General features: G+C 41.3%; 3 protein-coding genes and 1 long non-coding RNA gene across 5 annotated transcripts in view; 2 read left to right on the top strand and 2 right to left on the bottom strand.

Annotated features, from left to right (window-relative positions):
* LOC134294761 (uncharacterized) overlaps nucleotides 1-25,838 on the top strand; it is a 428,900-nt gene that overhangs the window by 134,405 nt on the left and 268,657 nt on the right. The gene's annotated exons all lie outside the window — the stretch shown is intronic.
* LOC134294740 (chromosome-associated kinesin KIF4-like) lies at nucleotides 41-18,638 on the bottom strand. The gene is made up of 26 exons (XM_062966380.1): nucleotides 18,527-18,638; nucleotides 17,127-17,266; nucleotides 16,760-16,874; nucleotides 16,161-16,351; nucleotides 15,640-15,732; nucleotides 14,949-15,115; nucleotides 14,528-14,622; nucleotides 14,160-14,279; nucleotides 13,556-13,731; nucleotides 13,334-13,395; nucleotides 12,992-13,121; nucleotides 12,837-12,895; nucleotides 12,434-12,539; nucleotides 12,096-12,161; nucleotides 11,709-11,894; nucleotides 11,253-11,356; nucleotides 10,994-11,138; nucleotides 9,616-9,771; nucleotides 8,346-8,431; nucleotides 7,816-7,942; nucleotides 6,888-7,058; nucleotides 5,182-5,256; nucleotides 4,032-4,109; nucleotides 3,833-3,937; nucleotides 2,178-2,321; nucleotides 41-1,277 (listed from the first exon to the last, which is right to left on the bottom strand). Exons 2-26 carry the CDS (start codon nucleotides 17,247-17,249, stop codon nucleotides 993-995), a joined length of 3,165 nt encoding a protein of 1,054 aa, XP_062822450.1. The 5' UTR covers nucleotides 17,250-17,266; nucleotides 18,527-18,638; the 3' UTR covers nucleotides 41-992.
* Nucleotides 18,925-21,953, top strand: LOC134294742 (PDZ domain-containing protein 11-like). Of its 2 annotated transcripts, none has more exons than XM_062966387.1 (4): nucleotides 18,925-19,009; nucleotides 19,625-19,746; nucleotides 20,995-21,078; nucleotides 21,532-21,953. In XM_062966387.1, the coding sequence occupies exons 2-4, from the start codon at nucleotides 19,648-19,650 to the stop codon at nucleotides 21,661-21,663; spliced, it is 315 nt and encodes a 104-aa protein (XP_062822457.1). In that variant the 5' UTR covers nucleotides 18,925-19,009; nucleotides 19,625-19,647; the 3' UTR covers nucleotides 21,664-21,953. The 2 variants fall into 2 exon arrangements, with proteins under 2 accessions (XP_062822457.1, XP_062822456.1); XM_062966386.1 differs by having other exon boundaries at nucleotides 18,942-19,084.
* Nucleotides 22,356-25,838, bottom strand: part of LOC134294738 (Fanconi anemia group A protein-like) — a 35,475-nt gene continuing 31,992 nt past the window's right edge. The window contains exon 10 of the transcript XR_010001445.1: nucleotides 22,356-23,485. The gene's annotated coding sequence lies outside the window, so the exon portion shown is untranslated. The remainder of the gene's footprint in view (nucleotides 23,486-25,838) is intronic.

Genomic DNA, 25,838 nt, shown 5'->3' with positions numbered 1-25,838 from the left:
CTCACAACCTCTGAGGATGCCTGCCATAGATATGGGCGAATGTCAGGAGAGAATACTTCTGGAACATGGCCAGACAGCCCGGAAAACATACAACTCTGTGATCCCGGCCATAAAAGCCTTTGACAACACATGTGGAATAATTGATTTTTCATAATATTTCCCCCTGCAATTTATTTCCTTGGAAAATGAAATCTCATCCCAATCATCGTGATTTGGAGCTGCAGAGCTTCCAGGTAGAGCGTCTTTTTAGAAGTGAAGAAGCATCAACACTTGTCTAGAGAACAATTCAGGACAGAGGGAATCCTGTGGTGCAGGCCTGCTCTCAATGAAAAGGTCTCTATAGTCACTTCCCTCCTTTTCCCAAAAGCCTTTAGTGTGTTTTAAGACCCATTTGTTTAAGAAGGGAGACTCATGAAGCCTCTCTCTTGCAAACATGAGAGCATTAGAGACTCTCCTAACAAAGTTAGCAAACTCTCTTGTGTCTGTGTACTCTTTTTTATACAAGATGTACACCTGCAACAACAGAAGTAATTTTTTACTCCCCTTTGCTCTACTTACAAGAGCATCCCATATTATTTTCTCAACTGTTTCCTTCTATAAAATCATACAGAGCACTAGCTACACTGCACTTTAGTCCACTGCTTCTTAAAACTCTGGATCCCGACCCCAAATGGGCCCCCTTTAGCTCAATGCTGGGATCCTGAAGTATTTTCTGAATGCCACCTGGTGGCTATTTTAGATATTTACATGAATTTGTTGTGCAGTGTTGATAGTTCCTGAAAATAAGACCTGGTGCATCTTTTGGAGCAAAAATAAGACTCACTCATATTTTCTGGGAAATATAGTATATACCTGGGGTCACGTAAAAATTTCTCAGGCCAAAAGAGGTCCCCAGTGGGAAAGTTTAAGTCTGCTATAGGTAAAGGTAAAGGTTTCCCCTGACGTTAAGTCCAGTCATGTCTGACTCTGGGGGTTGGTGCTCATCTCCATTTCTAAGCCGAAGAGCCGGCGTTGTCCGTAGACACTTCCAAGGTCATGTAGCTGGCATGACTGCATGGAGCACCGTTACCTTTGCTATAGATCCCAAATATTCCTACAGGCAGGACAGGTGAATCCTCCCCCCCAAAGAGGTAGGCCGCAATAGCATCGCCACACACCAAGATAAAGTTGCCTCGGTTCCAGCACTCCTCGGCCTTGCAGCGACAGTTCTCAGAACAGGTCACTTTTTGCTTCCGGCAGCCACACTTCTTGTTTCTGCAACCGCCTTTGCAGCGGCACTAAGAGAGGAGAGCAAAGGAGGCGTGTTGGCCCCAAGACCAGTGCACCTCCCCAGAATAAAGTCAGAAGTCCCTAAGCGGTTGAGTATTTCCCCCCCGGATGCTGCGCAAGGAAGTATTTTGTACCCCTTTGCCAGGCCTTTCCTCCAGTTGCACAACAGAACACAGATCCTCTCCTTCCCTGGTCGGAACAATCAACAGATTGGTCATGAAATGGTCTCTGGGTACCATCCAGATGCCACTGGATGGGAAAAAGCAGCCTTTGCCCTTCTGGACCACAGTGTACATAAATACACAGTGAACTTCTATCTACGTTTCCCATATCAACCGGAAAAAAGGATGGATTGTGCCACAGAATGATGTAGATCCAACTAACTGGCACAGAATGTGGTAAGACACTGAAACCCAACGGATGGAATAAAATATGAAATGAAATAAAAGCAATGATGCTGGTATCTAAAGGGGGCTGCATTCTGTAGGAAAGGCAAAGGCTAATCTGAGTTTTAGGCAAACCGAACCACAGAATTTCCTTACTCCACAGGGAGTACTCCACTTCCACAGGGAAAGCAAGATCTTGAAATGAACTCAAGTCCCTTCTTCAGTCTCTGCATCAGTTTTGCTACTGTGCCATCTAATTTGGAGTTTTACAACAAAAAAAGGGGAGAGGACTAACTAGCAGAAATGGTTTCGACAAGGGCGGGTGAGTAGCATTCAAGGCACAGCCATGTCCGCAAAACTGCCTTGATTCTATTTTTGAGGATTCTTTTTTTCCAACTGCAACTCCTAGAATTTCCAACTAGCAAAGGGGGGGAGGGGAATCTGGGAATGGCTTCTGACCTAATTCCAGGGGTAGGGAAAAGCTTACAAAACAACCACTTTCTTCCTGCATCAGAGTCATACCCCCAAAGCAGTCTTCTTGGCAAGTTTGGCTGGGACCCACTCATCATCTTCAGTGTCTCCTCCCAAATCCTCCGAATCGGATGTTGAGTCTTCCTCTGGCATCGCAAATGTAGACCTTGCGGGAGTTCCCTTGTGGGGCTTGGGCTGATCCAAACAAAATACATGAAAAAATGTATCTTCATGCAAACTACAAAACATTTTAAAAGTCCACGAAACTGGGCAGGATGAATGTATTCCAAGACTATTGGCTTGGTCCAGGAAATTGGAATGTTTTGGGAGAGAGACGTGAACGGAGAACCTAGCTGAAAATGTTCATAGTAAGAATCAAGCTGAACCTTGCTGAACAGTGCAAAGCTTTCCTAAATAAGTTATGTAATTTGTGATCAGGGATGACATTTTAAAATAGGGATGGGGATGTGTAGTCTTCCTGATGTAGTACTGCAAGTTCCATCAACCTTTAGTAGCGTAATTATTGCTACAATATCCTGTCCTTTGCATGCCCTATGAGGATCAGCTTGAAGGTATGTTTAGCTTGCAGAAGGGAAGGTTGAGAAGGAACATGATAGCCATGTTTAAATATTTTGAAAAACTGTCATAAGGAAGAGGGAGAAGGCCTTGTTTTCTGCTGCTCTGGAGACTAGGATGCAGAACAATGGGCTCAAATTACAGAAAAAGAGATTCCACCGGAACATTAGGAAGAACTTCCTGACCGTAAAAGCTATTCAGCAGTGGAACTCTCTGCCTTGGGAGTGTAAAGGAGGCTTTTAAACAGTCGTTAGGTGGCCATCAGTCGAGAGTGCTTTGATTATGCTTTTTCTGCATGGCAGAAGGAGGTTGGACTGGATGGTCCATGTGGTCTCTCCCTACTCTATGATATTGGGGCCCAGTAACACACACAAAAGCCAGTGTGGTTTAGTGGTTTGGGTGCTGGACTAGGATTCTAAGAACAGAGTTTGAATTCGCACTCAACCGTGAAAACACAGCAGGTGACTGGGCAAGAAGTCACACTCTCTCAGTCTCAGAGGAAAACTCCTCTGAACAGTCTGGCCAAGAAAACCCTGTGTCAGTTCTTCCTGCTATAAATCAGAAACGCCTTGAAGGTACAGTAGTCTCTCACTTATCCAACGTTCTGAATTATCCAACGCAGTCTGCCTCCCATCTGGATCCACAGCTGTTTTTCTAAGCAGCAAGGACTGAACTTTTTATGGATTTAACTTCTGACAATGTTGTTACTGTAAGTTCATTTTATGCAATTCTGTCTTTATTTGTAGTCCATGTTTTCAATACACTGCGATGTTTTTGGTGCTAAATTCGTAAATACAGTTATTACTACATAATGTTACCATGTACTGAACTGTTTTTTTTCTGTCGATTTGTTGTCAAACATGATGTTTTGGTGCTTAATTTGTAAAATCATAACGTAATTTGACATGTAATAGGCTTTTCTTAATCCCTCATATTATTCAACATTTTCGCTTATCCAATGTTCTGCCGGCCTGTTTATGTTGGATAAGCAAGACTCTACTGAACACAATAGCAGATACACACATACATATATAACATTCATATATATATGAATGAGTTAAAAGTAAGACACCCTAAGTGAACAAGAGGGAAGGGCCTACTATGTGCTCCAGCCCACAATGAATACACACCTTGGGTAGGATGAAGTTGAAGGGGGAGTCCGGTTCATCTGCCAGAGCGGGATGCATACTCCGGATCTTCTTCTGCCCACTGGCCACTTGAAGCAGCAGCAGTTTCTGTTGGGAAGGCAGACGCAGGAATGAGCCTCGGCGGCCAGGAAGGACCAAGGCCATTTCTATTGACCGCAAGAGCACCACCCTCTGACCATACCTGTTTGGCAACATCAAGCTCTTCAGAGAGCGCTTGGTTCTTCTCAAAGACTTCTCTCATCCTTGACAGTTCTTGATTCTATACACAGAAGAGTGGTCTAACATTATTAAGGAGTTTTTTTCAGAAGAAAATGCCCAACAAGGGCAGATTACACATCACTTTGAAAGATTAAACTGGGTGGGTTCCTAAAATTGCAGGGTCTTTTGTTCAAGCACCAATATTCCTTTGATTTTATTGGTTTCCAAGATTGCTAGGTTCTAGACCACTAAAGGCACTGGGTCGATTTGATTTGTAGGGGGACTGTTTTGGAAGAAAAGCCGTGAAAATGTGGAATAATTGAGGTTGTTGTATGTTTTCTGGGCTGCCTGGCCATGTTCCAGAAGTATTTTCTCCTGATGTTTCACCCATATCTATGGTAGGCATCCTCAGAGGTTGTGAGGTATCTCACAACCTCTGAGGATGCCTGCCATAGATATGGGCGAATGTCAGGAGAGAATACTTCTGGAACATGGCCAGACAGCCCGGAAAACATACAACTCTGTGATCCCGGCCATAAAAGCCTTTGACAACACATGTGGAATAATTGATTTTTCATAATATTTCCCCCTGCAATTTATTTCCTTGGAAAATGAGAACAAAATATTAAGGAGCATCTTTTTTTAGAATTATGGGTAAAACTTTTCAGACAAGGCATTCATATATTTACTCTCCCAAAATGGTTTCTAAAAGTAATGTCACTTTTGGATCATGATGAATTCCTGATCTTAGCTTCCTTTTCACAGTTCTTCTTATGAGGAGAACATTATGACAGCTTCAGATTCTGTAGAACTAGGAATAACCTATCTTTTTATTCTGCTAATTCAGGTTCCCTCTCTCCGCTTCTTCCAGAGGGCATTTTTTGTTTGTTTTGGATACCCTTAAAAACTAGTAAAATGCACAGTGTTCCATGTAATTCTGGTGTTCTTTACCATTCAGGTCTATGCAATTTCCATCATAACAAAAAAGTTAAAATGCTACACAATCAATTCAATTGGCACAATGAACCTCCTTTCCTCGGCATATGCCCTCCTTGGGTCTAAATAGCAAATGGGGCCACTTCCATGGCTCCATCTCAAGGAGAGCAAGAGGTGCCACACTGAGCTGCTTTTACCTGGAATTGGAGCTGTTTGAGGAGCCGTTTCTCTGTTTCTTCTTTATGGTTGGTCTGGCTGAGCAGGTACAGCACCTGGAGAATGGGCAGGCAGGTGGGGCAAAAGAGAAAACAGGCAGAATTGGAAAACTTTGGATATAGAGGGAAGTTCTATTTGTCGGCAACACTGCAGACCTTTCGCCCACAACATTGCATTTCTCTTCATCCTCTGCATAGTTGGCTGGGTTCTTTTTAGCAACATCAACAAAGGGAAGATGGAGAAAGAAGCTATGAAAAGGAGATTCACTGTCAGAGGCCTTGAGAACTACTGAACCATGCCATATACCCATTATCTGTCTAAACACATCTCCCTCTATGAGCCTACAACAGCTTTAAGATCAGTTGGGGAGACCCTGCTCTCTGTCCCAACCTCTTTGTAAGTGCGACTGGTTGGGACGAGAGACCCAGAGAGACCCTCGGTTGTGAAACTCCCTCCCCAGTGACATCAGGAAAGCCCCATCCTTCCTGATTTGTAGAAAAAAACTTAAGACCTGGCTTTTTATGCAATGGTTTGGTGAACAGGAAACTACGGAATGAGATTCTAACAGCTTGAATAATGGACTATGGATTTTGGAAAACAATTTGGCCATGAGATCATGACTCGGCATTTTATATGGTTTTAACCTGTTAATTGATTTATATGTGTTTTAATTGCTTATACAGTAGAGTCTCACTTATCCAACTTTTGCTTATCCAATGTTCTGGATTATCCAACACATTTTTGTAGTCAATGTTTTCAATATAACGTGATATTTTGGTGCTAATTTTGTAAATACAGTAATTACAACATAACATTACTGCGTATTGAACTACTTTTTCTGTCAAATTTGTTGTATGACATGATGTTTTGGTGCTTAATTTTTAAAATCATAACCTATTTTGATGTTTAATGCGCTTTTTCTTAATCTCTCCTTATTATCCAACATATTCGCTTATCCAACGTTCTGCCGGCCTGTTTATGTTGGATAAGTGAGACTCTACTGTATATATAGATTGTTTACATTTTGTTTACTTGTGCGGAATTGAATTTTTATCAGATCTGTAAACCGCCTTGAGTCCCCTCCGGGGTTGTGAAAGGCTGGATAAAAATGAAGGGACTGTCAGATGTTCTGCTTGCTTTTGGGGTCATGGTTAGTACAGCGGATTAAATCGCCAGCTACAGAAAATCTTGCCAACCGAAAGGTCAGCAGTTCAAGCCACAAGTCGGGATGAGCTCCCGCCGTCAGCCCCGGCTTCTGCTTACCTAGCAGTTCAAAAACAGCAATGTAAGTAGATAAATAGGTACCACTTTGGTGGGGAGGTAAAAAGGCGCCCTGAAGACATGCCAGCAATTTGATCAGGAAGGCATTAATGAACAACAAGATTCTTGGCATGGAAAAATGGAACAACAGCACCTCCCCATGGCAGAGTCAAGCACAACCTCCAGATGCTGGAGATGAAAAAAGAGGGACGCCTTGCCTCTGTATGTACTGTCTGTCTTTGTTGTTAATTGTATAACAGCATTGAATGTTTGTTTATATGTATTCTGTAATCCGCTCTGAGTCTCCTTGGGGAAATAGAGGGGAATATAAATAAAGTATTGTAAGAATAGTAATAATAATAATATCAATGATGGGAAAAGCTAAACAGTTTTTAAAATTACCTCCATTTATGATAGCAGCCCATACCTTCTCTTGGTGCTCCTGCTCCATCTTGACTAGCTGGCTTTTGTACTCTGCTTCCATTTCGGTGGCTACTTTCTGTTTCTCTGTCAGCATTTTGTGCAGGTTGGCGCATGAGGTTTTGCTCTGCTTGAGGCGGTTCTCCAGTTTGCTATACTCTACTTTGGAGGAGGTAAGCTTTGGAAATAGGGGAAAGGTGATATATTAAAATAACTTCCTCTGAATAATTTGCATCCACATAAGGTTTCCAATGAAAGGTATTGGGCTGGGGAATATAACTTTGTCAAGATCTCCCAAAGGGTTTCCATAAATGTTCTGAATATGCCTATTCTATCCTCCCTCACAACAGAAAGCTTAACACAGTATCTCTCTTATACATGCAATATGTTTACCATTTTCACTGTTATATAAATGCAATAACCTCCATCCAAGTTCAGATCATCACACATTCCTCATCTTCACCCCATCCTTCCTTGGATGTGTCAGCTTGCATTTGAGAACGCCTAGTCCTTAGTTATACTGTCTCGAGGTTCCCTAATATTATTTGACTCCCTGCATTTCATCCAATACCCAGCCCTATCACATGCTATTTGCAAGATGTCCCATGTCCAGCCCTTTTTATCGCCTGGTCAGGCCCATTGTACTACTGGCAATTGGTTTGTTGAGTATTGTTTTGATTGAGCTTTTGCTGCTGTTTTATATTCTGCTATTGTATCTAATTGTGTTTTATTTTGATTGTTATATTTATCATGCTCTTATTTTAATTGTTTTTGCTTTAATTGATTGTTTGTATTGTCTTTAGTGTTTTGTGGGTATTTTGCACCATATGTAAGCCACTTTGAGTCTCTTTGTGGTGGCGGGTATAAAAATAAAGGTATTATTATTATTATTATTATTATTATTATTATTCCTCTCTGTTGCCAGTTAATCTTACCTCGCCAATCAGGTGCTTGATCGCACAATTGGCTTCTGGGAGGGTGTGGAAGCACCAGCGATGCTTGGTGCGGTCTCCTGCGTCGGCATCCAGCAGTTTCTGTTGGAGATCAGCAATTTGGGCACTCCTTTGGAGGAAGTGAAGAATGTAAGTGCTAGGAATGCAGGTCATCAATACAGCTAACACCCAACTTATTTAATGGGCTATAGCCCAATCCTTTTCTTTGGGGAGTTCGGATTTACTACGGAAGAAAATGATAAGGACCTCTGCCCCAACCAGGCAAAGCTAAAAACTTGAATTCCCCCAGCCCATCTAAGATGCCTGCTGCATGGTTTAAACCAGGCATTGGCAAACTCCGATCCTCCAGATGTTTTGGACTTCAACACCCTCAATTCCTAACAGCCTATTGGCTGTTAGAAAATGTGGAAATTGAAATCCAAAACACCCGTAGAACTGAAGTTTGCCCATGCTTGTCTTATGGTATCCCAGCCTGTGTATCTGCACATCTGGAAATTAAAGCAACCCTGTACCTGAGCTCCATCTCTGTTTCCAGGCTCCGAATTTGGTTGGCGAGGGAATAGTTCATATCTGCATCACTGCGCGAGAAGGTGCGCCTCTGGGAGGAAAGGGGTGAGAAAAGATACCAGGTTAATAGTAACCTCTTAAATCCAGTAGTAGGGGAAATGTTGGATGAATGTCACACGCAACACGTCAACCCCCTTTTTATGGCCCTTTGAGGCACCCTCATTTTAAAAAGAGGTCATTCTTGGCCCTCAAATCATGAAATAGACCATAGTGAACTGGATCTCTCCAAACAGGAAAATTGTAATTTTGCTCTTTCGATCGCCATGCCATTGACAAAAAAGTGAATGAAAATGAAAACTTCCAGTTTTGGTTCAACTCACTGGGATGGATGGGGTCCAAGCGGCCCCTGTCCCACCGCAGCTGCATATCTGTCTTAAACAAAGGAGACTATTGAAATTAGTCTCTAGCAAAGACAAGACTTTAGATATAAAAAACCTCTTATTTTTAAAAATTCTAATATACCCTTATAATGTTAATATACATATGCCTAACGTAGTTTTAGCATTCTTCTTACATCTGCTTGTACCATTGTTTTGACACTCAACATATGCCATTATTTCCCCAAGGAATGTGCTGTGTGAAAATAAAATGAAGGAAACACTATGGGATGAATAAAATGAAATGCAAAATCAAATTCACAATGAGATATGGCAACCAACATGGGACCGAGCACTGAAACCCTTTTGGCTGAAATGATTATGAAGTTCAATAGATCTAAGCAGTTCAAAAGTGGGCTTACACAGGGCTTTGAACATTTTGTGAAAGTCCCAAGAGGACAGCCCCTCTGAGAAATCTAATGTGAGAGTGAGATGAAAGCGAATGTGTATTGGAAGAGGATAAAATGGATGCTGGTGCTGGTATCTGATGGCAAGAAGTGTTTGGCTTAAGCCTCATGCCCTGACTATAGGTATCCTTAACTTTTCCTGTTTGAGAAGAAGTAGATTTTCTATGAGGCCAGTGCAGAAAAATCTTCCAAGGTTTAAATAACTGGATGTCTCCTTGGCCTGTGACAGGAGTTAACCCATTCCTGGATGGCTCCCTCTCTGCCAGCTGAAAAAGCGACACCGATTCCAGTAAGCACTGGCTTCAGGAAAGAGGAAGAATCTCCCATCATAGGACATCCTTCACAAAGCATGGGAAGTCCAGCCCTGGAAAAATAAAGAGCCTCATTCTCCTCATGGTTCATTATTGTGTAAACCAGCAACTAATCCTCACCTTTTTTTTTGCGGAAAGGTTCTCCCCTGCCTCCTGCTTTTTTTTAAGTGATGTGATTTCCTTGGCCAATTTTTTACGGTCTTCTAGAAGGTCGTTGAGGTGGCGCTGATCTTTTTCAATACTAACAAGGACCTCAATTTCATTCGCAAGATCGTTCTGGATAAGAAAGAAATCAGGTACAACCAAGGCCTATGGTAAGGTAGGGACACATACCTTGTGTTCTAATGCAGAGGAAAGAAAACATCCCACAAAGGTCTGCACCCAGAGCTGCCCAATCCTCCACCTGGCCTCATTTTACACCCAAAAGTTCTTAAAATGAACATGGAATTGTTTGTAATGTGGTGTTCACCGAGATACAAACTAGGGTATATATCAACGTAAGATATATCATTTTAAAGGTAACGGTAGAGGTTTCCCCTGATGTTAAGTCCAGTCATGTCTGACTCTGGGGGTTGGTGCTCATCTCCATTTCTGAGCCGAAGAGCCGGAGTTGTCCATAGACACCTCCAAGGTCATGTCGCCACTGGCATGACTTCATGGAGCGCCGTTACCTTCCCACTGGAGCGGTACCTATTGATCAAATTTCCATGTTTTCGAACTGCTAGGTTGACAGAAGCTGGAGGTAACAGCGGGTGCTCACTCCGCTCCCCGGATTCGAACCTGCGACCTTTCAGTCTGCAAATTCAGCAGCTCAGCATTTAACACACTGCACCACAGGGGGCTCCTAAAATATCATTTTAGGCCTCTCTTTTTTTAAATGAACATGAAGGCTTCATTAAAAAGTATTTTGAATGAACCAGCTAAGCCTCATCTTCCCCTTCTGCTTTTGCTCCCCTTTCTGAACAAGTCAGCTATATAAGTGTAAAATAGTAAAGCAGCAGCAGCAGCAGCTTTAGCAGATCAGAAGCTGCTTGAACTAGCAGGAGACGAATGAGCTTTATCAATTACAGGAACAAAGCCAAGCTTTAAAACTTAATTGAATGAACTACATTTCTATATGGGAAAGTTAGGGCCTAACTATCTAGCTATTTCTCTGGAGACATCGTCTCTCTCCATGCTCACAGAAGAACAGCAAAATGGAAGGCTCAAGAAGCTTGCCATGCAGTCTGGAAACTTTGAATAAAAAGAGTCATGTCCCTGAGAAGTATCAGCCTAATGAACAGAAGAGAAAGACAAAGAGGGCACTGGAGGTAGAGCTTTCCCTGTCAGCTAACTCAACTTGTTGAGGTCTTGTGCAGGATGTAGCTAATGATCTACACTGGCTCCCATACCAGACTCTCCTCCTCCACTGGAAGAATAAAAAAAATCAATCCATTTTATAAAGCTCTTCACACACCCCTTGATATTTTTCACATTGATACTCTGGATCATTACGTACCCGGATCTCTTGGTTTAGTTTGCGCACTGTCTGCTCACTGGATTCTTTCATCTTCAGGAGCTTTGACTGGTCTTTCAGTTTCTTCTTCAGATCTGTCATTTCTCTTTCCAGGTCCTGAAGTCGCCTTCGACGCTGCTCGCTCAGCCTGAAAGGGCAGCATACCTTTGTGAGAAGCCTCAGAGGTGTTCCCAGCCAAGCCTTTATTTCCCTTCCTAACAATCCACCCCCCACCACCCTCCACAGAATGTGTGCCTCTTACTTTGCTTGGTTGGCATCCTTTTTGGACACGTGAAGTGCCATGATCAGCTCTTCTTTCTCCTTCTGCAGTTTGGAAACTACTTCTTCCAAATTCTTAATGTTGCTCTTGATAAAATGATTTTAAAACATAAATAAATCTTGAAAAAAATCCATACTAATGCAAGTATTACAAAGTGTGTGTGTGAATATATATATATATATATATACACGCACACATGCCCGCACTATACTCAGAACTACACAGTTGACTTCAGCCATGAATCACAGTCCCCAAACAATGTTTGTATTGTCACCAAATGGGCTTCTAGAGAGAGATCAACAAACTAGGAATCACAATGGAGAAGGATGTCCCCTTCATTTTCATGATAAAGAGTTGCTCCTGCTGGTAAGACACAGAAAATGGCCTCTCCAGCTATGTATACTTATGACAAATGCTCTTTGTGATGGCAGCTCTTACCTGGTATTGCCTCTGTATGGGCTCCAGCTGGCTGTCATTCTGAGAGATCTTCCTCGCCAAGGCCTTCTTCAGAGTCAGGGCTTTATTGTGCTCCAGCAGCTCTTTTGACATCTGAGCCTGGTGAAGGGCATGCTGGGTCGCATACTCATCAGAGGATCGTTGGGCTTCCAGATCAGCTTCTGAAACCTGGAAGAGGACAGGCAAAAGCTAAGTCCGTGAAGGCTAGAAGTGGACAGAGGTATCACATTGGCCCATAAAAAAATTGACCCAGTTGGAGGGGAGTGCCATTTTGGGATATACATTTTTTAAACTTAAGCATGAATATATATACACACACATATACTAGGACATGAACTCAAAGTCTACGACATCCAGCAGCTGACTTACAGCACTATTATAACAAGAATCCTGGTCAGATGTATCCATGTCAGCATCACCATTAGCATTTTCATTCTGTGGAAGAAAGCAAGATTTAGCCAGGTATGATACAAAGGTCCTATAAACAGCTTACAGGGGCCTCTGTTTTGAACCAGCTCTTGGGAATATATAAGGTGCATATTTCCAACACTGGAAAGATCCAGTTCCAAACAAAACATGGTAATTTGCCCATTTTGAACTTCTCCAGAAGAAAAGTTTTGCAATCTTTAAGGCTTGCATAGTTTTGTAATCTTCAAATATGCTGTATTTTGTTAAGTCTGTAAAATATCCTGCCTGAGGGCTCTTACCGTCAAGCGAGTAATCAGTTCCTGCAGCTGACAAAATAATTCCACCAGCTGTTTTAGTTCTTGGTCCTCCAGAGTCTCAAGTAACTTCTGCAGGTTGAGTTTTGTCCTGAAATTCAATTTCACAAAGTGAGGATTGGAACATCTGTATCTAATTTATGGCATGTAAATGATCAACTGAACACTCTCATCCTGTCCTGGCTGGCCCATATGTATGTCCTCATCCCTGTTCTGGATCAAAGGTGGACAACATGTGGAACTCTAGCTGGACTGCAATTCCCACTGTCCCTCACAGATTGCTTTGCTGGCTATGAAGAATTTGTCAGCCCTGGTCTCCATGGGGTGAGTCCCACAGCAACTGCTCTACAGATTCAAACACCTAAGCATGTATAGGGCACAGACTTACATTGGGTGCTGCTGCAGCTCCTCAAGTTTGGCGTTGATCTTTTCATTCTGCTGCTCCGCCTACCAAAAATAGAAAATGAATTACGAACAATGATATTATTACAGCCATGCACAATAGTATGAGACAAATCACTTTGAGTGTATCTTGGGCCTTACCGCAATGCAACTCTCCAACACCTGAGCAATCTGACTTGCTGCTTCGCTCAGGCTGCGGCTGGGTTTTGCATTCTCCTCTGTAAGGGAGTGGTTCCTCTCCATCAGAGACTGCAAGCTTTCTGAGGGCTCCCTATTGACAGTAAGAAGGAAAGATGTGTTAGTAAGGGCCTTCTACCAGAAAACCACTTTTTTCTAACCAAAAACTAAACAAAGCAGTGCAGGATGCATTGCAATTAAGTTTACAGGAGGAAAAGATAGCAAACTTCCCCACGAACCAGCCTTTAATTTCATGGGCCAACTGCTTCCTGGGCAAAGTTACAGTTATGGATAGACATTCCTTACCCAATAGAAACTGGGAGTGTCCCTCCGTGGGCCTGTAGCAATAAAACCTGCAACTCTTGAACCTAGAAGGAAGAATATGATTATGTTTAACTGTTTGTCTTGACATTTTTACCTAATAACATAGTTTATGATTCTGTGGCAGCAATTACAAAAAAAAATACAAGGGAGACAATGAGACCCTATTTCCGCAGCAACTCTCCCCTCCCTAATTCTGGAAAATACCTGCGTTCTTAACCGGTTGATCTCTTCAGCCTGTGGGTCAATATTCACTATTGGCTTGTTCTTTATTTTTCTGGCCCTGTCAGCATAGCGAAGGGTATTCAACGTCTCCACCAGATTAGAATCAGCTGGACTCACGCAGGCAATCATCAAAGTGTGGCTATTGCCTCCCAAGGAATCTGGAGAGTAAGAAAGCAACAGGGGCTGAATAAAACTGAATAAAATCCCACATTATCTGCTTTGAACTGGAATATATGGCAGGGTGGACTCAGATATCCTAGTTCAAAGCAGATGTTGTGGGATTTTCTGCCTTGATATTCTAAATTATATGGCTATGTGGAAGGGCCCTGAGTCTATGTTTTGCTTTTTAAAAGTTTTATTTTACTATTGTTTATAGAATCAGAAAGTTGGAAGGGAAAACAAAGGTCCATCTCACTTAACCTCCAGTCAATGCAGAAATTCAAAGCTACAGTATCCATGGCCAGGGGCCATCCAACCTATTTTAAATGTTTCTCCAAAGCGCCCACTAACATCCCTTTGGCAACGGAAAGAACAGGTTTTCAGAGCCTCAAGGTAATTCCTAGAAAGTCTCGTGTTCCAGCCTTACCTTGCAACAGACGGGTTAGCTTGGAATCCCTATAAGGGACAAAACTGCCCTTCTTGGTTCCATCCCCAAGAGCACTGATGACATTCCCCAGGCAGAGAAGCCCTTTATTAATATTGATACCTATACAGAAAAAAACAGGATAGAGAGATCTCAAGTGAATGCTTTTTCATAAGAAAGGAAGACAGAGTAAAACATGGAAGCAGCAAATCAGAAAAACTATTAAAATACTTCTATGTCTGCAAAATCATCAGTCCTTACTTTAAGCGATCCTAAACTTTGTGTTTTGATTGACAAAGAGATGAAAAATAGGAATAAAAGGTTTTTGAAACATGAAGACATTGTCATTGTCAGAAACCTATCCTACTTACCTTCCCGGAGTCGATCCCCTTCTGCTTTGGTCTTCTTCTGCCTTTCAGAACCTGCCAGGTCTACCAGATGCAGTTTGCAGTGAAAGCTGGTGTTCCTAAGCCAGAAATAAAGTGGTCCAGTCAAAAGACAGTGTATGGGAAATGTATGACAATGGATAGCATTCATAATAGTTTCTCAGTGGGTAGCACTGCAATGGTGCAAAGAGAGCTACTGACAACAGAACATTAATTTTCAAGGTTCTGCATTTGTTGCTTTTCTAACCAAACATCGAGTTCAGATATCTTCTCCAAGTATTCCTCTACCCCCCAAGAATTTTGATCGAAAGGTGCTTTGTGTAATTGCATACACACAGCACAAGTCCACATTTACTTGTAACAGGCAATATTACAAATGAGCAAGGTTCTGGATGCTTTTGCTTACATGTCACTCTTGCTTTTCTGCTCAATGCATATGGTGAAGATGGCATGAGAGCGTGACGACTGGGTGTTTATAGCTGTGGCAGCAACCGTTCGGGAGTTATTTCCTTGCTCCAGGCAGGAGACTGTCTCTTGGGCATTAGTCACCTCATGTGCTGTCAGTCCCACGATCTGGATCAAAACACAAGATGAGGAAGAAGCAATTATTCTGCCTTTGAAGATCCCTTTGTTTATGGTATCTGTAAAACCAGTCACTATCAGGCAAAGGAGCCTATAATTGGCGATCTTATTACAAGATATAGAATTGAGACTGAAAGACTTCAGATGAAATGTTGTTCAGATGAATTCTGAATGAGAAGGAACATAAATTAGCTATAATTATATTGCTTTCCAATTTTTGGTAGACCAGAAAATTGCCTCAATGCTCAATTTACTGTATTTATTTCCTCAACTTTAGAGGCTTTAGAAGATATAAAGGAGCAATGTTTATAAAACAACAGATGTCTATTTTATTTTCTCATCTTTATTAGAGAATAGTGCTTGCATATGTCTACCACACTTAGAGAAGTCAGCTTGCCTGCATCTACTGAAGACCAAATTGAAATCCATTTTGACACTACCAGCTATATTTATGTGATATTTCACATACTATTCTCTGAAAAAAAACCCAGCAAACAATGGCAGATCAAGTCTACCTTTATGCCTTCCTTGGGATCTTCGCGAATGCTGATTTGAGATGTCTTATCTTTGGCTGGCGACAAGAGATCCAAGATGTCTTCATTGTAGATCTGAAAAGTACAAAGTAGCAGGCTAAAAAGTAATCAACATAAAACAACAGTGGCAACTTCAAGCCTGCTTTCTTGTAAGCAAACACTACCAAACAAAGGAATTTATTTTCAAGCTAACAAGTGCAGGATCGATGGATAGAGCACCTCCAATGACTGTGGATGCTAGTGTTCCTCTTCTACCACACCTGGAAAAAGGATTGTTGCTGAAAGTCTGAGAGGGAAATTGAGCTTTTCCTCACCTCAGCAATATATGAGAAAAATATGTTAAAAACACTTTTAAGTCCACAACCAATTTAGAATTGCTACCCAGATCAATTGATGAGGCAAACTTTGTTAATAATCTACAGAAAAAGCACAAAGAACCTCGATGGATGCCCATCCAGCCTTTCTTAAGCTATTAGTTTATGCAAAACATAAATGGTTTCTACCTCTAAATAAGAGACTTTCAAGGAAAAGTGCCAGTCCGTTTTCTCTTGTATTTTTTGGAAGAGAAATTTTATCACTCGGGGGATGACTCCAACGATGGGATCGTTCTCTTGGTTGGCTATGTAGGCTCCTCCCATGGAATATGTTTTCCCAGACCCCGTCTGTCCATAGGCCAAAACAGTGGCATTGTATCCTTGATAATTGAGACGAAAAAAGAAAGTTTGTCATTATATATGAGGACGGCTGCCTCACATGATCAAAGAGAAGCACACTGGGAATACCTGATCTTTCCCCGGATCCACATATTTTCAGTTGGGCAACCTGCATATTGTTCAAGCCTCATTCCTTCGTACTGCTAAGGTTATTTAGGATTTTATAATCAGAAGCTACACCATGTAGGAAAGAAACCAACTTTCTTCTCCATTTGAACAGAAGGCTTCTTTTGCTCTTATCTCTAGTCAGTGATCAAAAGTAAGAAACTCTTTAAAAAATTCAAATGTTCAGGTATCTAAACTGTTAAACTAGAGCTGTCACTTTGGTTTCAGGACACAATCCTCTTCATGAAAATACCCCTCCATTATTTTGTCAGTATTGTTCTCACCTTTAAAAATTCCCTTTATGAGGGGAACGATGCAAGTGTTAAAAACTTCCTCTTGCTCAGTAGAAGGGTCAAAAACATAATCATATGTGAAAGATTTGTCCTTCCCTAGGATTACCTGTGAGGAAGCAAAAAGGGAGATTATATTTAGCCAACAAATCCCTAACTCAACTCAAAGTAACACTATATGCACATATATTCAAATGTGTATGTTGGTTGGTTGGTTTGTAACAGAAAGTCTTGATAGATCTGGACCAAATTCGTCACCCATACCCTTCATGATCCAACTTAAAAGAGTTGAGGGATTTGAACTTTTTAAAAGTGCCTACCGCTTTCGGGCTCAGAACTGAGGCCCAAAAACTCTCCTCACCTGCTGTTCTCCAGGGACAAAAGACAAGCACACGTGGCATCCCTCCGCAATCTCTTTAGGAACAAGTGGGCGACACCTCAGGGCCACCTTCACAGGGATCCCTTTGTCCTCGTCCTTCGACATTTTATCTGGCTAGCTTCCTGAGCAAGAGATCCGAAAGTGGCAGAATGTTAGTCTCCTAGAAAAATAGCTGTGTGGTATGGGTGCCGAATACAATACAGGCAGATTTTAGTCATTCACACAACCAAAAGAACTTCCTTAGTCCAAGGTATACTAGCATCAGGACTACAATTTGTGTGACTGCTAAAATGTTAACTTTAAAAGCATTTCCTCTAATTGTTCTATTTATACACAGCAGACATAATTAAACAAAAAGCAGGTTGCTACTGAAAAGCTATGGCTCTAAACTCACATATAGTTTTTTTTTTCTTAATAAACCTTTTCTGTCTCAACATCTGCATGACAAAAAATGTCAAAAGAACTGTTCACACAAGCACCTTTGCCTTTTCTATTTTTTACAACCATAATCATACTATTACCTAATGAAGACTAAAGTATTTTAAAAATGAAAGTAAATGTGGCTGACCTCCACATCCAGAAAAAGACAACACAGTACAAAATAGTATATACTATCTACCTAATATTATATTATCATTATTAATATTTTCCAGCCCAAGCCTAATGGACAGGATTAAAAAAAATCAGGTGAGGAATTAACATTATTCTCAAATCTTTCATATAAACGCATTATAAAAGAAGTAACATTATTATTATTATTGTGAGCACTTCCCTCCTCCCAAATAAAGAGCACACTTTCCAAAAAAAAGTGAAATTATATTTTAAAGATTCCATTCCATCCCTAGAAAGGCAATAGAGAATAACTTTTATTGTTATTGCTTTTGTCAGCACTTCTTTTGTCTGATTTAGGGCCTTTAAGGTGTTTTGGACTACCGGCAATTAGGAATAGTAGAAGTACAAAACACCTGCTCTAAATGGACAGAAGGATTTTTAAAAAAATGAAATTAGGGCCAGCTAACACCTCCCAATAAAGTATAAAGGCAGGAAGTGTCCAAGCTTTGAAGCTGCAAAGCCATTCAATGCTAATCAAGCTAGTTTCCAACAGACCTCACAACCTCTGAGGATGTTTGCCACAGATGTGGGCGAAACGTCAGGAGAGAATGCTTCTGGAACATGGCCAGACAGCCCGGAAAACTCACAAAACAGTACATAAATAATAATAATAATAATATAATCGTCCCATATAATAATACATAATAATATTATAATAATACAATAGCTTCATGTATTAATTACTATGTCTACCATTGCCTTCATTGGCCCCTCCCCCGCCGCAAAAAAAAAAAACAGCCTTTATTCAAAATTAAATGTTCGGACCTCACCTCCCAGAAGAGTGAAAAATAAAAATTCACAACGGCAGGATGGGGAAAAACATTATTCGTCCATCAATGGCGCGCAGCCTCCTCTCCTTCTCCTCCTCCCGGCGTCTTGCACTGTGAAAACGCCCACTATTTAAACGCAACGCGCCCATCCGGGCATTCGCGGAAGAGAGGGGGCGGAACCAAGAGAGTGACGCAAGACGAAGGGAAGGAAAAAGACGTCATGACGTCATGACGCCCTCCGTCGCCATGGAGGCACGCCGATTGGAGACAGGGAAGCGCATCTTCATCCCTTTACTGTGCCACACCTATTAAAGACAGCATTTCCTTCTCCCCGCCCACTTCTCCTATTCCCCGCCTCTTTCTCCTCCTCTCAACCAATCCAGACGCTTTGTGTCTCTACCTGACGCAACGTCAGACCAATAGAAGGAGGAATAGATTTTCTCGCTTTGGTTGGATCCGGGAGATCTAAGGCGCATCTACACGGTAGAATTAATGCGGTTTGATAACACTTTAATTGCCATGGCTCTTTGCTAAGGAATTCTGGGAGTTGTAGTTTTGGTGAGTCTCCAGCACTATCAGGGGGAAGTATAAAGACCTTACAAAACTACAGCTCCCAGGATCCCATCGCATTGAGCCATGGCAGTTAAAGTGGCATCAAACTGCATTAACTACCGTGTAGCTGAGGCATGGGCAAACTTGGGCCCTCCAGGTGTTTTGGACTCCAACTCCCACAATTTATTTATTTATTATTTATTTATTTACAGTATTTATATTCCACCCTTCTCACCTCGAAGGGGACTCAGGGTGGATCACATTGCACGTATAAGGCAAACATTCATTGCCATAACATAGAACAGAGACAGAGACAGACGCAGGCACGGGCTGGCCTCGAACTCATGACCTCTTGGTCAGAGTGATTTGTTGCAGCTGGCTGCTAACCAGCCTGCGCCACAGCCCGGCCCACGTCCTAACACCTGCTAAGAGAAAGCTTGGTGGATGGGAGATCAGTTTTCTTTCTCTTTGTGTGCATTTGGCTTGGAGGTACTATATGTGTATTTCGTTTCGGATAGTGTGAAATCACCTATTTTGTTTCTCCAGATTTCTCTTCCACTGCCTCCAAAATGGACATGGGTGGTGGAGGCCGGATCCCGTACGACGACTATCCAGTTGTGTTCCTGCCTCCCTATGAAAGCCCTCCTGCCTGGATCCCTCCCCATGAGGCAAGTGGCCACAGGTCCTTCTCTGGTTATGCAGACAGCCCGGTGGTCTCAGCTGCTTAAGCATTTTAGGATCGGCATTTTTGGATCCGAACAGGACAGACACTTGGGATGCATCCACACTGTTGAATTAATGCAGTTTAACACCTCTTGCAGTTTAACTACCATGGCTTAATACTATGGAATCCCGGGAGGTGCAGTTTGGTTGGGCCCCAGCACTATATGGCAGAGAAGGTTTAAGACCTTGTAAAATTACATCACTCATGAGCCATTACACTTAACATGGTGTCAAATTGCGTTAATTCTACAGTGTAGATGTTCCCTTGGTCATAAAGTTTAGAGGAAGGAGACCCTACATCCTATACCTTATTAGTAGTAGTAGTCTAACTCTCCTCGTCGCTGGAGGTGGGGTACAACACATATAAAACACCCAGATAATACAGTACACAGTTCCATTAAAATACGTATATGAAAATGCATACTACAAAGATTCAGGCAGGACACTCATAAAATGTAAATTCAAATTTCAGAGTATAAAATTGACTGGATTGGTCTTCCATTGTGTCTTGAATGCATTCATCGTCATCATCATTATTATGTTTATGTTTATTTATATCTCGCTTTTTCCCTCTATAAGGAGACTCAAAGTGGCTAACACCAAAAGCATTACAACACAATTTAAGATATAGTAAAGGTAAAGGTTTCCCCTGACGTTAAGTCCAGTCATGACCGACTCTGGGGGTTGGTGCTCATCTCCATTTCTAAGCCGAAGAGCCAGTGTTGTCCATAGACACCTCCAAGGTCATGTGGCCGGCATGACTGCATAGAGCACCGTTACCTTCCTGCCGGAGCAGTACCTATTGATCTACTCACATTTGCATGCTTTCAAACTGCTAGGTTGGCAGGAGCTGGGGCTAACAGCGGGCACTCATTCCGCTCCCGGGATTTGAACTTGGGACCTTTTGGTCCGCAAGTTCAGCAGCTCAGCACTTTAACACTCTGTGCCACCAGGGCCCCCAATTTAAGATATACAAAGATACAAATATTAAAACAGTATTAAACATCATTAGTATTAAAAACAATTAAGATAAGATCAATAAAAACGTTTCAGCAATCCCTCCTGTGCTTTTTTCTCCATTTTATGGGGCCGAAGTAGAGGAGGCAGTGTTTACTGAATCCAAGAAATGGTTTAATGTCCCCTATAATGGAATTCACCTTATGCCATTTCTCTGTGTGTGTGTTTCTTTTTAGAGAATTTACCATTCTGATTACAACAATGAGCTCACCCAGTTCCTGCCTAGGACGATTGTGCTGAAAAAGCCTCCTGGGGCTCAGGTGAGATATTTAATTTTGCCATTTCATATAAGAGGAGCCATTTTACTCAGCCATTGTATAGAACAGGAATTGGGCATCCACAGATTTAGGTATCCATGGGGGTTGTGGAATCCAATCCCAGCATATACTAAAGGCCCACGTCTATCCATTATTTGAGAGCTAGAAAGCTTATCATTTCTGGGGCTGGAAGATGTCTCTTTTAATAAGAAATGAGCTTTACTTAAGGCTTGGAAATCTTTTCATTTTATTTGCACAGACCTAGTTGCCCAAAGAATCTAGTATTTTGCAACCATTTGGGGGGTATTTCTGTTTCTAATGTTAGGTTTGTGTCCTTTATATCTCTTCCTGTAGTGCATTAAATGGTTTCAGGGAAAATATTATGTTCGATAACTAATTCTGTGTTGAATAATCACACTTCTTTCACACCCCTCATTCATGGTTTCTCTTTTCTAGCTGGGATTTAACATCCGAGGAGGAAAAGCATCCCAGTTGGGGATCTTCATCAGGACAGTAAATAAAGAGCAACACACAAAACACAGGGGAATGGGTTGCTGTGAGTTTTCAGGCTGTATGGCCATGTTCTAGAAGAATTCTTCCCAGTGTGGGAGAAAGAACGCTTGTCTGTTGGAGGCAGGTGTGAATGCTTCAATTGTCCACCTTGATTAGCATTGAATAGCTTCAAAGCTTGGCTGCTTCCTGCCTGGGGGAATCCTTTGATGTGATTTTTTATTGTTGTTGTTATTATTATTATTATTATTATTATTATTATTATTAAGCCTATCTATCTACCTTGCCACATATTCTCCACATTGTGTATATGTCTATGTATATATAAGATACACACATACAAACACATATGCAGGGACCATATGTGAGATAGATAGATAGATAGATAGATAGATAGATAGATAGATATATATATATATATATATATATATATATATATATATATATTATTATATTTTCTATTCGCCTCTACCTTCTACCTTTTATTTTTCAGTTATTGGCTTGGGGTGTGCGTGCCAAAAATACTGCTCACTTGAAAATTACCTAGGGCCAGCCTTGAACTCCTATGACTGCTTTTTGTTTAGAAAAGCTATAATCCAAACACCAACTATCAGGAGGTGTTTGGCCAACTATCAGTAAACTCCCTGCCCCATCTTACTGGGCTCCAGGGGCATTTCCAAACCTCTATGCTTTCATTTCACTGTGTGGTACTTCACCCAAACCCCAAATAAGCAGAAATTATAAACAAAATAAATCACCAGATCCAAAGAAACTGAAGAAAGAGTTTCATATGGTTTTTGAGGAATGGGATATCATATTTTTGTGCCAAAACGTACTTATTGGTTTACAAACTGTAATCCCAAAATGTACAGAGGCATGTTAAAATCCAATAAATATTTTTTTTTTCCTGTAAGCACATATGCATCTTTGTTTTTTGCTGTAGATAACATTAACACACAATTGAGGTTGGCTAAACCAAGAAGACAGTTGTTAAAAAAACCTTTTGTATCCTGACTAAGACTAATAATGACCAGAGGTAAGTCAATTGACTGGACACATCATCCTGTCCAGACTGAAAATATTGAGATGAAAGACTGGACTGTGTCCTCGGAAAATAGAAAAAAAAAACATTGAAGAGGGGCAAGCTTGTTTTCTGCTGCTCTGAAATCTGTGGCATGGAGCAATGGATGCAAATTGCAAGAGAAAAATTCAAACTAAGCATTACGAAGATCTTTTAAGAGCTGTCTATTAGTTGTGGAATCTCCTTCTCTCGAGGTTTTTGGATGACCATCTGTTGGAGTGCTTTGATTGTGTGTTCCTCTATGGCAGGGGCTGGATTGGGTGGCTCTCTTGGGATCTCTTCCAACTCTATGATCCTGTGGGTCATGCACGTAATACACAGGATGTTTCTGTAGCACTTGCACTTAAAAATCTCATTCTCAACATCTTACATACCAGAATTAGAGAACACATTGCATCATAGTACACAAAGCATATAGTCACCTGGATTTCTTCCTGGAAGAACTATGACATTTGGGAGGAAGACCACCGGGACCACCTGTACTGGTTTCTGCCAGAGTCTTTGAAGTTCAATCTTGAGGTCCTGATAGCGGCTGAGTTTTTCCTGTTGTTTTTCATCAATCCGTCACCTGGTATGGCGACATCAATAATCCAACCCTTTTTCTTTTCCACAACTGTGATGTCTGGTGTGTTGTGTTCCAGAACTTTGTCAGTCTGGATTCGAAAGTCTCACAGTATCTGCGTGTTCATTTTCCATTACCTTTGCAGGTTTGTGCTCCCACCAGTTCTTTACTGCTGGGAGGTGGTACTTGAGGCATAAGTTCCAATGAATCATTTGGGCCACTGTTTGTAGTCAGTCTGTGCAATTTTCTTACAGCAGCTGAGGATATAATCAATGGTTTCATTATTATTATTATTATTATTATTATTATTATTATTAGGTAGTAGCATCCAGGAAGAACAAAGAACAAAGGCCTTCCTAAGTTGCTGGACCTGCATGAACATAATATAATTGCTTATATAATGCCTTATTACGCAGCATCCTAATAAGAAACTACAAAACAGCATGATGAAACATCTGTCTTTCAATTCACAAGATTTATAAGTGCAGTACAAGTTTTACCATAAATAATCTAGCAGAAACAAGCATACACTCTCATCCAGCTTTCATTGTGTGTTCTTGCATAGCAGGGGGTTGGTCTGGTCTCTTCAAACTGATTCTATTTCTAACTGCAGTCTCCCAAAGTTTTAAAGCTTATGTTGTATGTGTAAAAATATGTTTTAGTACAGGGGTCCCCAAACTAAGGCCCGGGGGCCGGATGCGGCCCTCCAAGGTCATTTACCTGGCCCCCGCCCTCAGTTTTATAATATATTTTTATATCAGTTGTAATAATATAATATATTGTATATACATATAATATTGATAATAATCTTATGTTATACAATATAATACTAATAGTAATACCATATAATAATATTAATTATATGTTATATATTAGATATTATATAATAGTATAGTGGTATAGTTCAATATAGTAATATACAATGCTAATATTGTGTTATGCTAATAATATAATATATTGTATGTACATACAGCTGCTCTGAGTCCCCTTCAGGGTGAGAAGGGTGGGATATAAATGTAGTAAATAAATGCAGTAAATAAATAATTAATTTTAGACTTAGGCTCGGCCAAAGTCTGACATGACTTGAAGGCACACAGCAACAACAACAACAACAATCCTAATTAACTTGACTATCTCATTGGCTAGTAGCAGGCCCACACTTTCCATTGAAATCCTAATAAGTTTATGTTGGTTAAAATTGTTTTCATTTTTAAATATTGTATTTGTATTGTTCTTTCGTTGTTGTTGCTGTTGCACTACAAATAAGACATGTGCAGTATACATAGAAATTTGTTTGTATTTTTTATCAAATGATAATTCGGCCCCTCAACAGTCTGAAGGATTGTGGACCGGGCCTCTGCTCAAAAAGTTTGGGGACCCCTGTTTTAGTATGTACTTTTGTAGTGATTTCAGCTAGGATTGTGGTTAAGAGGTCCTTGCCTAGTGAGCATCCAGTAAACCAGATGAGCCAGAATAGAGAAACAAGCTCCCCAGGTTTAAGGCAAAGCCACAGAGTTTTGCTGTGATTTGGTCAAAAAGAATGCAAGTACAAGCCATTTGCTTGAAACGGTACAAGCATAAACTCACAGAGAAATACATTACATTTTATACAGTTCTGATGGCTATTCAGAATTCCTGCTTCTTCCTCTGATTGGCTGAAAATGAGGCAGGCTAGGATCTGTGCCAGGATTGCCTGGGCATTTCCTTGACGGTAGGGCTGCAGGAGGAGATTCCCATGGCAGAAAGAATGGCAATTGGTGGTTGGTCAGTTCAAAAAACCAATCCGTTGCAGAGGCGCCCCTGGGAAAGGCAGAGTTCATGAGGAAATAATGGTTTGGATATGCTGAAGAGTCTCTGATTAACTCAACTGTCCGGTTCCATGTGAGATAATCAAAGGCTTGGCTGCCACAAAGAAAATTAATGAATTTGCACCTACTAAGCTTCTTATTTAATGGGAGCAGCAGATTCTCAGCCTCAAGTTAAATGGACAAACACCCTGAGCTTATGTTGTTGACAAAGAGGATCCATCTATCTACATACACATACAAAGACTCTGATAGCTACTTGGCTTGGGAAATAGCTGGAGGGATCCTGACCATCATCTCTTTCCCAAGGGGTTATGTAAATTGGGGGCATGGAGAGGTGGCTGCCTTATTTTTACTTATTTATTTATTTACAGTATTTATATTCCGCCCTTCTCACCCCGAAGGGGACTCAGGGCGGATCACATTATGTACATATAAGGCAAACATTCAATGCCCATAAACACATTGAACTGAAACAGAGACGACAGACAGACAGACGCAGAGGCAATTTAACCTTCTCCTGAGGGGATGTTCGATTCTGGCCACAGGGGGGAGCAGCTGCTTCATCATCCACTCTGACGGCACTTCCTCATTCCAGCGTTGTAAATTAGTTAAACTTGCCTCCCCACCTTTATAAGTGGTACCTTATTTCCTACTTGATAGATGCAACTATCTTTCGGGTTGCTAGGTCAGCAACAGCAGGGGCTATATTTTATTTTTAATTGACGGGTGCTCACCCCGCCACGGGTTGGCCTCGAACTCATGACCTCATGGTCAGAGTGATTTATTGCAGCAGCTGTTTACC

Source organism: Anolis carolinensis, unplaced genomic scaffold (genome assembly GCF_035594765.1).
Source record: "Anolis carolinensis isolate JA03-04 unplaced genomic scaffold, rAnoCar3.1.pri scaffold_19, whole genome shotgun sequence".
NCBI lineage: Eukaryota > Metazoa > Chordata > Lepidosauria > Squamata > Dactyloidae > Anolis > Anolis carolinensis.
The sequence above is the reverse complement of the archived record's forward strand: the minus strand, read 5'-3'. Positions and strand labels throughout refer to the sequence as shown.

Excerpts from the sequence above, each read along its gene's own strand:
- LOC134294742 (XM_062966387.1), top strand. The coding sequence starts at position 19,648 with ATGGACATGGGTGGTGGAGGCCGGATCCCGTACGACGACTATCCAGTT. Across the intron at positions 19,747-20,994 it reads CCTGGATCCCTCCCCATGAG|AGAATTTACCATTCTGATTA; the intron begins GCAAGTGGCCAC and ends GTTTCTTTTTAG. Across the intron at positions 21,079-21,531 it reads AAAAGCCTCCTGGGGCTCAG|CTGGGATTTAACATCCGAGG; the intron begins GTGAGATATTTA and ends TCTCTTTTCTAG.
- LOC134294740 (XM_062966380.1), bottom strand. The coding sequence starts at position 17,249 with ATGTCGAAGGACGAGGACAAAGGGATCCCTGTGAAGGTGGCCCTGAGG. Across the intron at positions 8,432-9,615 it reads ACCTTTCCGCAAAAAAAAAG|AGGCGCACCTTCTCGCGCAG; the intron begins GTGAGGATTAGT and ends CTTTCCTCCCAG. Across the intron at positions 3,938-4,031 it reads AGCTTGATGTTGCCAAACAG|AAACTGCTGCTGCTTCAAGT; the intron begins GTATGGTCAGAG and ends CCTTCCCAACAG.